This window comes from Streptopelia decaocto (genome assembly GCF_964273445.1).
Source record: "Streptopelia decaocto genome assembly, chromosome: 1".
Taxonomy (NCBI): domain Eukaryota; kingdom Metazoa; phylum Chordata; class Aves; order Columbiformes; family Columbidae; genus Streptopelia; species Streptopelia decaocto.
Genome location: NC_138663.1, coordinates 42,050,480 through 42,065,216, shown reverse-complemented (window position 1 = coordinate 42,065,216; position 14,737 = coordinate 42,050,480). Strand labels below are relative to the sequence as shown.

At 38.3% G+C, this 14,737-nt stretch overlaps 1 protein-coding gene across 6 annotated transcripts in view; it reads left to right on the top strand.

The window, feature by feature from the left end:
* Positions 1–14,737, top strand: part of ATF7IP (activating transcription factor 7 interacting protein) — a 110,838-nt gene that overhangs the window by 54,517 nt on the left and 41,584 nt on the right. For 5 of the 6 annotated variants that reach the window (XM_082051192.1, XM_082051193.1, XM_082051191.1 and 2 more), the window contains exons 2-3: positions 4,580–5,625; positions 14,196–14,276. In XM_082051192.1, coding sequence (XP_081907318.1) covers positions 4,587–5,625; positions 14,196–14,276 — 1,120 coding nt within the window. In that variant the 5' untranslated portion in view covers positions 4,580–4,586. Of the gene's footprint in view, positions 1–4,579; positions 5,626–14,195; positions 14,277–14,737 lie in introns of those variants that run through there. The other variant, XM_082051194.1, reaches the window with a different exon arrangement.

Genomic DNA, 14,737 nt, shown 5'->3' with positions numbered 1-14,737 from the left:
TTTTCAGAGGACCCTTCTGTTGTGGGGTTGCTGAGGATTGAAGAGCAACAGGTGCTGATGGCTGTCGTGACAGTGTACTGGCAGCAGTATTACACCGAGACTCCCTGATTCCCATCCATAAGCTGGAGTTTCCCATCCCTTGACTGGAGAGCCAAGGAGTGATCAGCAAGGCTCTCTTTAACAGTCTGATATGGCCAGTGCAAAAGTCTAATGGAGAGTGGAGACTAACAATAGACTATCGTGGCCTGAATGAATTAATGCTGTCACTGGGTGATACTATGCTAGAACTTCAACATTAACTGAAGTCATAGGCAGCCAAGTGATATACCATAACTGATATCACTAATGTGTTCTCAATCCCTTTGGCAGCAGAGTGCAGACCACAGTTTGCTTTCATTTGGAGGGACATTCAGTGCACTTGTAATTGACTGCCCCATGGGTGGAAACACAGCCCTAGCATATGCCATGGACTGATCCAGGTACACTGGAACACAGTGACGCCCCAGAACACCTGCAGTATGTTGGCGACATCATCATATGGGGTAACACAGCAGAAGAAGTTTTTGAAATCGGGAAGAAAACAGTCAAATCCTCTGGAAGCCAGTTTTGCCATTAAATGAAGTAAGGGCAAGGGACCTGCACAGGAGATGCAGTTTTTAGAAAAAAAAATGACAAGATGGACATCATCAGATCCCAGTGGATTCGATCAACAAAACAGCAGCTATGTCTCCACCAACTAATAGAAAGGAAACACAAGCTTTCTTAGGCATTGTGGGTTTTTGGAGAATGCATATTTGAAATTACAGCCTCCTCCATCAGGTGACCCAGAAGAAGAATGGTATTAAATGGGGCCTTGAGCAACAACAAGGTTTTGAACAAATTAAACAGGAGATTGTTCATGCAGTAGCCCTTGGGCTAGTCCGAGCAGGACAAGATGTAAAAAATGTGCTGTACATCTTCAGTCCACAGACCATGGGCATGGCCCACGGCAGATACACAAGCTATGAGCTCCAGACATAGTATGCAACTATCCAGTGCCACACACCCTCTTTCCTGCCCTGGAAGACTGTTATGACAGATGGAGCCCAAAGTCATGGACTAAGCAAACTCAGCAGACATTTTACAGGGATGGCCTGTAGTCTAAGGGAATGATATCTGTGTGTGTATATCCAAAGACAGGAAAAATGTTAATGGTTAATTGGAATGTATTGGTGAGTGGGGCATGATGTAGATGATAGAGAATAAGGGGTAGATGCTGTCCTGGTTTTGGCTGGAGTAGAGTTAATTTTCTTTGTACAGTAATGATGATAATAATAAAAATATATGAAACAAGTGATGCACAATGCAATTGCTCGCAACCTATCAACTGATACCCCACCAGTTCCTGAGCAGCAGTCCCCTAGCTAGTTTATCTACTGAGTGTGATGCCATATTGCATGGAATATCCTTTTGGCTAGTTTAGATCAGCTGTCCTGGCTGTTCCGCTCCCAGCTTCTTGGGCATCTCCAGCCTCCTTGTTGAAAAGTCCTTGACTCTGTGTAAACATCGCTTAGAATCAACCAAAACATTTTCTTATACTAAATCCAAAACACAGTACTATACCAGCTACTAGGAAGAAAATTGTTAGGTTCATGAAAAACTAACTGTGGTTGTGGACCATGAATTTTAAATCATTAAAACAAGGCTCAAGCACATCTTGATTAATCAACATAGGAACCATTAAAATCAACACAGTTTTGCCAATGAGAAATAATTGTGTTTATTCCCGTAGTGTAAAAATCCATGCTTCAGGATTTGATGAACTGTTGGAAAGCATTTTCTGCATCCTGCTGGTTGTGGAAGCATTTTCCCTGCAAAAAGATGTTGAGATGCTTGAAGAAGTGGTAGTGGGTTGGTGAGAGGGTAGGTGAATACAGTAGATGGGGGAAAACTTTGTAGCCCATTCGTTCAACTTTTGGAGCATTGGTTGTGTGATGTGTGGTTGAGCGTTGTCGTGGAGAAGAATCGGGCCTTTTCTGTTGACCGATGCCGGCTGCGGGCATTTCAGTTTTTGGTGCATCTCATCAATTTGTTGAGCATGTTTCTCAGATGCAATGGTTTTGCTGGGATTCAGAAAGCTGAAGTGAATCAGACCAGCAGCAGATCACCAGACGGTGACCATGAACTTTTTTGGTGCAAGTTTGGCTTTGGGCAGTGCTTTGGAAGTTCTTGGTTCAACCACTGGCTGTTGCCAGTTGTCATATAAAATCTACTTTTCATTGAACATCACAATCTGATCAGGAAATGGTTCGTTGTTGTTGTGTAGGAGAAGATGACACTTCAAGACAATTTTTTTTTTTTTTTTTTTTTTTTGGTCAGCTCATGAGATACTCACTTATCAAGCTTTTTCACCTTTACAATTTGCTTCAAATGCCAAACAACCATAGAAGGGTTGATGTTGAGTTCTTCAGTAGCTTCTTGTGTAGTTGTAAGACAGTCATCTTCCATGATTGCTCTCGGTTGTTGCCTTCTGATGGCCGGTCACGTCTCCTTTGTGGAACTTCTTGACCCACCACTGCACTGTATGTTTGTTAGCAGTTCCTGGGCCAAATGTGTTGTTGATGTTATGAGTTGTCTCTGCTGCTTTACAACCCATTTTGAACTCAAACAAGAAAATTGCTTTTTGTCTAACATTTCCATAGTCTAACCTAAATAGAAAATAAACAGCACGTAATAAGTCAGTAGCAAAAATAACATAAAGTGAGACAAGCACATTAAAATTATGTATAACATAACCACATTTGTTTAAGAATGTATTCCAATATCGAACAGCAAATTTCAGCAATGCAAAAACTGCAGTTACTTTTGCACCAACATAATAACTCCATCCCAGCCATAACCAGGACACGTTGCCTAAATAAAACTTCTAGGCAAGATTGGTTACAAAGAGAGTGGAACCAGATTGATACTTAGAGGCGTGGAGTTTGTTTTGTGAATTCTAAGACTTGGTTGTAGAAAACTGTGGCTGATGTAAGCTAGTGTTGGTGATAGTCCTGCTTTTCTACCAAAAAAATCAACAAAATGTTATACTGCACTTGATAAGACAAAATGCAGTTTATTAATCAATTTCTCAGGTCTGTGGATAAAAGTGTGTTGGGGGAATATACAAAATGAACTGTACTAAATCACAGAATGTTAGGGATTGGAAGGGACCTCAAAAGATCATCTAGTCCAATCCCGCTGCCGGAGCAGGAACACTTATATTTAATATGCATCCTTTTTGTAATAATTGTGCTGTATCAGTGGTCTAAACATTTGCTTATCAGCTGTTTGTGAAAGAAAAATTAGAATAACTGCCTGATTTGTTTGCTTTCTTTTTTTCTACTTGCCGAAATATCTTTAACTGCCCAAGTGAATTTTTGCGTGTTTTGAAAAAATGAGGAAGAACCATATCCTAAACAGGATTAACTTAGGATGGTATAGTAGCTTTGGTAGACCTAAGTTGGTTAGCGTCAGCTAATTGAAGATCTTGGTTGCTGAGTTTCATTAAGGATATAACAAGTTCCTTAATTGTGTTCTGCATCTGAATAATGTTATCATATCTAATCCTTTAAAATGGGGTTCTAGAACAGACCACATGGGGGAAAAATATAGCTTTAAAAATTTGTATTTCAACAAAATTATTTTAACTTCCTAAGTAATAATGCTGAATTCAAGTCCATTTATTGATTTGATAAAGTAGATTTGCAAACATTAATTTTCTTAATTTTTTTATATATTAGTGTTCTTATTTTTCTTAATATTTGCATGGGTGGATCAAATGAATAAAATTATATGGAGGGCAAAACTACCAGTTTTCCTTGAAAAAGGAATTTTTTCTAAAAGAAACTACCAAAACTCTAGTTTTCATAAGCACAATGGTCTTAGTACAATATTATTGCAAATTGAATGAAAGTGCTCTTAAAAAAACAAGTGCATTTAACCAATGTATAAATGTTGGGGAAGAACGTCTATTTGATCTATACAGAAAGTGGGGGAAAAAAAGTATCTTAATGACATATTCAGAAATTCTTTCAATTTATTGACATTTTCTTAAAAGTTACTTGATCTAAAAATCTTGTCATTTACCCCAGTTAATTCTCTTTGAAACTACATGTATTTTTTTATTAAAAACTATGTAAACTGGTGGAACCAAGAACATTTCGTAATTTTTTTTTGTGAGAAGAGAGGCTACTGGATCTTACATTAGTACAGTACCTGTTTCTAGCTAGAAAACCTCATTGTGTGGCTTTGCTGTAACGATACTATAATATGACTGGTCTAAAATGTGTAATCAGAATATTACTATGTAATGTTATAGTGTGATCTCACTGATTTTTGCATACACGTGTTTGTGCAGCATATTTAGAAACTTGTACTCGCTTTTACTGTGGACAAACAAAATTTAAGTGTGTTGCCAGATGTTTCTTTGGTTTGGTAGATACAGTTCAACCAGTTTGCTTTAAAATGTGCTAAATTCTGCAGTCTGTCTTAGGAACACTGTAATATGATTATAATAAGTTGTTACCTTCACAATTCTCTCTGATTTTTTTTCTTTGAGGGTCAAGATGGATAGCACAGAGGAACCTCAGAAAAAAGTCTTTAAAGCACGAAAAACAATGAGAGTAAGTGATCGACAACAACTTGAAGCTGTCTATAAGGTTAAAGAGGAGCTGTTGAAGACAACTGAAGTTAAACTGTTAAATGGAAAGCATGAGAATGGAGATTCTGATTTAAATTCCCCTTTAAGCAGTACAGACTGTACAGAGGACAAGAAGGAAGTCAATGGCCTAGTGGAATTGTGTGTTAAGTCTGAAGAAGGCAGGACAGCTTCTGAGGAAATTAGTGAATCCAAAAGCCCTGAAAGTAGGGCAGGGAACATAGTCAATGACGTAAAACCCAAACCTCTAATGCTGTCTCCAGAGAATGTTACTCCTGAGCAAGATAAAGATACTGGTCCTGCTTTAGCTTGTGAGGCTGAAAATGGAATGCTTGGTAGCAATAAAGATAACTTCCGTGAAGAAAATAATAAAAAAGATCATTTGGAGGAAAGAAAGAGTGACATCCTGTCAGAAGATGAAAGTAAATCAGTCTGTGATAGTAGTGACTCTTCTCAAGAGAAGGGAGAAACAAATGACTTAACTATTAGTTCCAGTTCATCTGGTGAGGAGAAAAGGACTGGAGAGGTAACTGTAGAAGATGCTGTTGGAGAAGAAGCCATCTCTAGCAGGATGGAAGCTGACCAGGAACCAAAGGACAAGCAAGTTGGTACTGCAGATCTTTCAGAAACCACTATTCAGAAGACAGTAGATGAGCCAAGTGAAAGTATCTTGGACCATACTGGCTCTATGGAAACAGATGAAATTATTCCAATTTTGGAAAAACTAGCACCTGCTGAAGACAAACTGAGCTCTCTTTTTCCAGTGGATGACACAGTCCCAGACTTAGAAGATAAAACAGATAGCTGTTTGGGTTCGCCTTCCAAGCAGGAAAGCAATGAAAGTCTGCCAAAAGAGGCTTTCTTAGTACTGTCTGATGAAGATGATCCCTGTGATGAGAAGGAGGAACATGCTGAAGAGATACTACCAAACAAGTCTTGTCTTCCAGGTAAGAATTTTCTAAATCGGTACTTTTGCTTCAAGTCTGAGATTTTGTTCGGTTCTTAGAATGACACACTGACGACATGTTTCTAAATCAAAAAGGCAGTCTTACCCACCAGTTCTGTGTTACATAGTTGTATGGTTTTCAAGGAGGGAATTTGAGGCCCAGGAAAAAAAAAGTAACAGCAAACAAACTGTCATATCCAAGATCTGATTTGTTTTGTTTTGTTTTGTTTTCTCATACTCTTTACAAACTGGGATACTGGGTGGAAGAAGAGGAGAGATGAGTAATGATCTGACATGGAATATAAAGATGTGTGGGAGGAGAAATGTGTTCATTTGTTGTTCTTTAGGGGGAAGAAAGGATTTCAACTTTCTTTAATGCAAATGTATAGTAAGAATGAAAACATATACTGATAATCCAGGCATGCATAAGTCCCATTTGTTTCTTTCTTTTTTTTCTTTTTTTTTTTTTTTCCCTACCCAAAAGATAGTATGAGAAATTACTTCATGAAAAATGCAAGTCCATATTCGGTTTTCGTGCCCTATAGCTTTTATTCATTTAACTCATGATGTTTTTTATCTAACTTTTATCTGATGACTGTGCCAACTGAGTAACATTTGAAACTATTAAATGTAGGAATATGCTACTTTAGTCTCTTCGTGTAGTTAGCAGAAGATTTTTTTTATGTTAAACTGAGTGGATGTTCTCTGTAGTGAATTTTTGTCCTGCAGTTTTATAAGCATATCTATTTGGATACTCATTGATATACTGTTGCACTTCTGAAAATAAAACAGGTGAATAATTTACAGATAAATTGACACTGCTTTTTTATCTGTAATTAAGAGTGTATATTTTTTTTCAAATTATCCTTTTTTTTCCCCTTCCCTCCTTCTCTCCTTCCCCCCTTCCCCCCTTCCCCATTGTATAGCTTTTTATGAAATGATGACTATGGTAACTAAGATGTGTTTAAACATGCTTGACTGGGTAGGAATTCCATAGGTAAAACAAGATTCAGGTGTCTTTCCATCTCTGGAAGGTTTGTAACCATAGTCACTAAACTTTTTTTTTGCTAATGATGAAACTCTGTCTTTCACTAATTTGTGATGGCATTCTAAATCTTCAGTCTCTAAACAACTAGAGAAAGAGCAATAAGAATACGTCTCTTCAGCCCTGTTTCAGAGTCTTTCTTCTCTTCTGGTATTTACCTTTAAATTTATGCCAGTTGAATAGAAAAAAGGTAGGTTCCATAGTTTCTTCAAAGGATCTTACTTAGGTGTTGCACTGAGATTGTAAAAGTGACACCTCTGTTGTGCAATTGAAGTATTTCAGAAAATATTTGGAAGTGGGGGACAGCAAGGAGAAGGAACATTGTGTGTACTTGTGTCAAAATTGTAGTGTGTTACAAGACTCTTTTATAAAAGGCACATTATGAGCATACTGGTAATCTTACCCAATGAGAAGACACACTGTTGTCAGGAGATTTTGCTCTGGAGCAAAAAGACCAAACTGAATATTAAATACTAGACTACAGTTTGCAGGAGTCTGAAATTATTGTATCCAGCAATACGTTTTCAGATTTTCAGTTTTGGTGACCAGACAAATTCTCAACTAGCTGTTTTATTTACTTGCTCTAACAGTTTATAATTTTTACAGTTGCATTGCTGTAACTGAGACTGTTCGTGAAATCAAAGCTGGCCACTGAAGTATGTTCTGTCTTTAACCAGCAGTAAACTGGTAATTTTTGTGCTGTAAGCTTCATAAAGCTTGCCTATCAAGTTGCAGAGAAGGGCATTTAAGTTTTTCTGAATAGTACATTTTGTGTGAAATATTTCAGGCAAATCTTTTGGGGACTGAATTTGTATTAAATTTAACATGGTATTAATCCAAAAATTTTGCAGTCCTTTCACCAATTTTAGTCTTTCAATAACAAAGGTAATAGAATTGGATGTTGCAGAGGCAGGAAACAATTGTATAGAAAAAATAGGTTGAGTTGTCTTAGAAGATAAAGATTAACATTTCAAAAGAGCCTGTGAGAATTAAGTCTGTGGAGATGGAGTGGAGATCATTTGAAGATGCTATATCGGAGGCACAGGTGCAAGCTGCTTAATTAAAAAGTATGGTTCTTAAAAAGCCCAGACACAAACCAGCATGGCTAAAAACAGTGAATGGTACTTACTTCAAATGGGCAGATTAATAGAATCTTTTTCTCAAGTAGAATTAGTAAATACAACAGCTATACTGGCATTTAAGATTTTTGTAATAGAAGATCATACATTAGAAAACCTTGGAGCTCTTTGGGCGAGTACCAAGTCCATGACCTAGTTGATGTGTTTGTATTCTTTTGGATATCCAAACAAAAATTATTTTTTACCAAGAACTTTTGGAAACGGAACTGTCTTCAGATAAGATCAAGAGTCGTCAGGGATGGAATAGTCATTTGAAGAACAGAAAGTAAATCTACAGTGAACTCTTCAGAGACTGCAGTGCGACAGAATTAATAATTTATCTAAAACAAGGGGTGATTAACAAGGTGGGAGATTGCTGATGGTACTCTGAAGAGCTGTAGAAGAACCTTATGTCAAATGACTTTGGTATAAAAATGGCAGATGAAAATGATTGTGGTTAACTACAAGTGGCACAGATGAGTATGAAAACGTTCCTAACTTGATTGGAAAATAGAACTGGCTCACCACTCAAGAATCATTTTCTAGGATTATAGGAGGTAGTTCTGTGAAAGCATTTATAGAGTAGCAGTTGAAGAAAGCAAATAAATAAAGCTGGGAATAAATGAAGAGAAAGCTTCACTATGGGACACCAAGCTCTTAAATGTTTTGTATAATTGTTTACTTCACGCACCCCGTATCAAAGAAGGTGTCACAGAACTGGAAAAGGTGCATAGAAGAGCAATAGGGAGGATGATGGAATTGCAAAGTAGTTTTAATTCAACCTCTGATGATCTTATTCCAACCTCCTACTCAAAGCAGGTCTAATTATGTCAGATGGCTGAGGGACTTTCCTTGTTGGTTTCCTTTTGTGCATCTCCAAGGATGGATATACTACAACTTCCTCTTGGGTAGCCTAATATTTAACCAACCTCAACAGTGAAAAACTTTCTGCGTAATTGGAATCTTCTGTGTTCCAACTTGTGTCCATTGCCTCCTGTCCTGTTGTTGTGCACCTTGAAGAGTAGCAGCTCCACCTTCTCTCTGCCCTACCATTACGTAATGGAAGGCAGTGATGCATCTCCTATTAGTCTTCACTTTTTAAGGCTGAGCAAAGCCAGTGCTGTCATCTGCTCCTCGTATAGCATGAACTTCATCTCACTGACCTTTCTGGTTACCCTCCTCTGGATTTGCTGTGGTTTTGTTAGTGCCTTTCTAGTTCTGGAGATCCAAATTCCACATACAATGCTCTGCATGGGGGTTTCTCAAGTGCTGAACAAGGGAGAATCACTTCCCTTACACTGTTGGACACCTTTTTTGTTAATACAGCCTGAAATGCTATTGGACTTATTTCACACTGCTGACTAATGTTCACCTTGTTTCCACCAGGAAATTAAGGCCCTGTTCTATAAAGTTAAATTCTAGCCAGTAACCCGGGGCTTGTTATGTTGCATAGGGTTATTCTACCCCAAATGCAGGACTTTGCATTTGCACTTGCTGCGCTTTGTATTAGCCCATTTTTCCAGCCTGATGGTGTGCCTCTGAGTAGCAGCTGTGCCCTGATGAATATTTACCACTGCTCCCAGTTTGTATCTGTGAACTTGCCAAGTATGATCTCCTGCCCACGGGTCCAGATCATTAGTAAATACAATAGGCTGCATCAGCCCAGTATGGATCCCTGAGGACTACCTCAAGTGCTAAGCCACCAGCTGGATAGTTGCCAATTCTTTGACCCCATTGTAAAAGCTACCAGGTCTGTCAGGCATGACTTGCCCTTGCTAAATCCAAGCTGACTATTCCCATTCACCCTTCTCTCAGTGAAAACTGTTGAAAGCCTTGCCTGCAATGCCTGTCATTCAGCCAGATGTTGATCTTCTGGATGCATGCACTCTTACTAGAGTTTTTTTCTTCTCCTAGTTGATTAGGAGGATTGGTGATAATGCCACCGTGGGCCCTTATGCCCTTCACCTTTTTCTGCAGAGATCCGTTGTCACATTTTATATGCTTAGAATTGCTTTGGGTAGTATTGTTGGTGTCCATGTGGATAAGCAGCAAGGGGTAATAGGCTGAAGACCAGCTGAACCTTGGTAGTCAGTTGACAACATTGGGGGTCCAGGCTCTCAGCAAGCAGCTAATGTCTTGAGGGATGTGGCTAGGTTGCTGGGTGGAGACCTCCTGTGGAAGGGAGTCCCTGGTGATTATCATGAGTCTCTCCTTTTGTGGACAGTTGGTTTGGACCCAGTTGGTTCCGATGCCTCTGTTAACAGAAGATTTTGCTCTTAATGTGTTCATCAGTGCTATACCTGTTTGATAACTGTAGATATGCAGGGAGAGAGGGAGTCTTCATTCTGTTGCTGGAAGCTGCAGGCTTCTTGCCTCCTCCATTTTGAAAATCTCCATTTTGAGTATCACCTCTGTTTTTTAGTATAGCCTGTCCCTGTTTACTTGCACTATAGGGCTTGAGTTTTTGTCTGTGCAGGGTCATAGTTTATCCCCTCTGTCCATTCTACACAGGTCATCTCCTCCTTCAGCCTCTTCACTTTCTGACCTATATCAGATCAGAGAGAGAACTTTTAGACAAGGATGGACTGTATTTTAGAGTAGGATCTTTTGGCCTGAAAAAAGAGATGGAGGAGACATGTCACAAAGAACTGTAAATGGTAAGTGATACGGAGAATGGATATTTGCTGTCTTTTCCCTTACAATAACCTCACGTATCAAATGGAGGAAAAGAAAAAAGTGAGAGGCAGAGGCTAGGCATAGAAGAAGAGATGGTTCTCCACATGCAGATCTATGGAGCTCCTTTCTAGCAACACTGTGAGTGCTAAAAGTTTACCTATGTTCATCTTCTTTGCAAGAGGAATTTTTTTGAGGGCTATCAAGTGCAGAAACCCTATGGCTCTTTCACTAACTGTGTTCTTTTCTCCTCCTTATATTCTTTCCCACTTGATTATCTACTGTTGACATGAAAGCGTTGCAGATGGGATCCTGGATTAGGTGACCTGTGTGTTTTACATAGTGCAGCTGTTGCTATGTTCTTTCCCTTAACCTAATCTGTACCTTTCAAGTTTGACCAGCTGAGGATGACTACCAAAGCAAATCTCAGAATTGCTGGCAGTTAGAGTGCATTCTGGACAATGATACTCTAGGCTTCTAAACATGAACTTTTGTTCCTGTGTTGTGGTAGAGCCAGCTGTCTGAATTCTTGAATTCCCGAACAGGAGAATAAGTTACGCTTAAATGGCAACGGTGAAACCACTTTTCTGCAATAATTTTTGTGTTTTTTTAGTTCAAAAAGGGGTAATGGAGGGCTTTCAGAGAATTGAGAGACAGACTTTATACTGGAAAGCTTATAAGAGCATAGGTTTTGTTCATCCAGTAGAAGGTTAAGGATGTCTGTAATATCTGCAAACAGGAGCTGAATATAAGGTAGAAAGAGGTTTCTTTAATGTAGCAGACAAAGAAACAACTGCTGCACTTTTGATCCACTGGATTTTACAAAGCAGAAATGAGGCACACTTCTGTCCAACAGACTTGGGAGGACTAATTAATGGATGTTGGATTCATCAGTTGTAATCTTTAGGTCCTTTATGGATTGGGTTTTTTTCAACTAAAAATCTGGTAAGAAATAACTGAAGAGAGTACTGTGTTTTGTGTTTAATCACTTGGGTTTGTGGTGGTGGTGGTTCTTGTTTGTTTGTGTGTTCGTTTGTGGTTTTTTAATATATATTTTATGATAGGTGAGAGGAGTTGTGACTAAAAAATAGAGTAGTTCAGGTTGGGAGGGACCTCAGCAGGTCTTAGGTCCAGTTTCCTGCTCAAAGCAGATGCTGTTGTTGTCCCACAAATCAGGGTTCTTTTACCCAGTGTGCAAAAAACACTAATAACAAGATGGTTGGTTGTTTCATGTCTGTGCAGAGATGAGTGCTCCATGTTGGCTATCACACGGTTAGCATTTCTCAGTACTTTCAACAATGCTTAATCAACCCTGTTTTCATTGGTTCTTGTAGTGCCTGTCTTCACTTAAAGGTTACAGTGTGTTTTAAATTTCCAATGCAGGCTCAGTGGGTTATAGTCTTTGACTGGGCTGTGGGCGTTATTGCTGGAGGCGTTTTTTTAACATTATAATGAGATTATAATGAACAAAGTTCATCCAAGTTGTATGAGTTGACCAAATCTTGTGGTATCTTCTGAGATCATGATGGAGGGAGGTTTCCTTGAGCCCCCGAATCAAGATCTGTCTCTTTCCTTATATTTGTTCCAGATGGCTCTGCTGTCTCTTGCCTGATGAAGCTTGCTTGAAGCCCTGTGTTGTAAAATATTTCCTTCGTCTTTTTAACTTTTCATCACTGTCAGATTAGACAGAGTAGCCTAGAACTTTAACCAGTTAAGTCTTGAAAACTTCCACTGATGACAACTGGACAATGGTTCTGGGCAACCTGTTCCAATGACTCTCTTCATGCTGAAAATGTTTTTCTTTCTGTTAGTTGGAATCTCTTGGTTCTGCTTACATGTGTTGTCTCTTATCCTTTGACATGCACTTTTACAATGAGCCTGGATCCATCTTCTCAAAAGCCAACTTACAGGTATTGGAAATCTGTTTTTAAGTCCCCCGTTAAATTTGTCTTCTCTACTCTGAACAAGCCCAGCTCCCTCAGCCTTCCTTACAGGTCGTGTTCCCCAGCCCCTTAGCAGTCTCTTGCTCCTTACCCAGAGATGGCATCACAAGTGCCAAGCAAAGGGCAATTACTGCTTCCGATGATGTATTTGGTCTGTTCCTGTGGGAGCTGTGGATCTCCTTTGCTGCAGGACATGCCGTTGGCTCACGCTTTGCTTGCTGCCAGTGCAAGTCTGCAAGGCTCCCCAGCTACGTGAGCTCTAGCCTGTGGCATTGCAAGGGTTCGCCCCAGGTGCAGAACTTTTATATTTGTTCTCGTTGGGTATCATAAAGCATTTGTCATCCCATTTCTCCAGCTTGTCTAGGCCATGATGATTCCTTTGAAAATATATGAATCTGTGATTCCTTCCTAAACAAAAATAGTCAAATCCTGTCAAGTTTCAAGGGAAAAATCTGTATTTCTGTTTTATAATAACTTTTGGATAGAGTGTGATCAAGGATTCACAGTTCAGAAAGGCTGTGCTTTTGTACTTGATTGTAATTAGTGTATGTGCACATCAGTTCTAGCTAATCTATAAAGAGAATATTGTGGTTACAGCATTATGGAGTAGTGAGAGTATGAATGTGCAGTTCAGAGTAACTTGCAAATACTGTTTAGATGCTCTAATGCTTACTCATTGTATTTATTTCCATTTATATGTATATATTGGCAGAACTGGCATGCAGATTTGCATCCAGTCAGTCACTAAGCAAATCTAAATGCTTACAGCTGTAGAAATTATTAAAAATTAATCAGATTGATTTTGAAGAATTTATGTGGTATGAATATTATTTCTTGTATAAATTAACAAAAATCTTATTTTTTTTTTCTGACTCCTCCCTTTATTATTTATTTTATTTATTACACGACTTATTTTAAATCATTCAAATGTTCTTCATAATAGAAGTAAAATTTACTGTTAAGAGAGCATCAAGCATGTCTTTGCAGCCGGAACTTTCTCTAAAAAAGCTAGTATACTCTGCTGTAATCACAAAAAAAAAAAAAAAAAAAAAAAAAAAAAAAAAATAGAGACGAATACAGATCAAGATGTGTGTAACAGTGCTGACTTGTTCGGTTATATTCTGGAGAGATTTTAATGTAATCTTAAACATAGTGGAGGTGGCAAATGCAGCCTGTATGAAACACATAATGGAAAATCATGGAACATACAATAAAACTTTTCAGGAAGTGTTACTATTTTTCATCTTAATCTGTGTGCATTTGGGGGTGTTATTTCAGTTTTTTCTTGATAATTTACTAATATCTATGTCTTTGAATTACTATTCTTCAACTGTGATATTTGTATTAGAAAGTAACCTTAAAATCAATATTTTTTAAGAAAATAAGAATCTGGGCCTTGTCTACCATAAAGATTATGGGTAAATTTGCCAGTTGTAAATAAACAGAGAAAAATATTAGTATTTTGCTACTGAAATTTTTATATTTTTTTCCTAGATGAAAAATGAAATAAAATTATTTGTTGAGAACTTTAACTATGTTAAAAATACATGGTTTCATTTCAGAGGTAACTTTGTTGTATTCTGTTGATTTTAAAGCTAAGCAAATGTAGAAGTGGATCATTGTATGTTGTATGGTGGGTCAAATTTTTACTCTGAAGCTATCCTCTGATTTTTTTTTAAATTTTTTTTTTTAATCACTGCATTCCTTCTGTCATACTTATTTCTCTAGGACTCTTATGAGAGTTTTGTGGGTCAGCATAAATAACACATGGTGTTTTTTCTTCTGTTTATAGAAGAGGTGGAGGAGAGAAGAAAGGAGAGTGAGGAGGATAAAGATGAGGCCCACAAAGAAGAAGAGAAACACACAGAGAGAGGTACATAATGTTAAAACTATTATGCTTCACTGGTGGCATATGTTGGAAACACAGAATCATTGAGATTGAAAGGGACCTTTGGAGGTGATCTAGTCCAAATCTCCTGCTCAAAACCAGGTCAACTAGAGCAGTTTGCTCAGAACCATGCCCAGACAGGTTTTGAATATCTCTGCAGGTGGAGACTCCAGCACCTTCCACTGTTCCACTTACAGTGTTTGACCACTTTCACAGTAAAAAAGTTTTGATATGTTTGAATGCAATTTCCGGTATTTCAGTTTGCATTCTTTTCTCTCATCTTTAACTAGTACTCACAAAGAGTCTTGCTTTGTCTTTTCACTCTCTACCCATCAGGTAATTTACACACATTATAAAATATCCCTAACTGCTGTCTCCAGTTGAACAATGCCAGCTGTCATTTCCTCATATGACGGATGCTCCAGTCTGTAGAACATCTTGGTAGC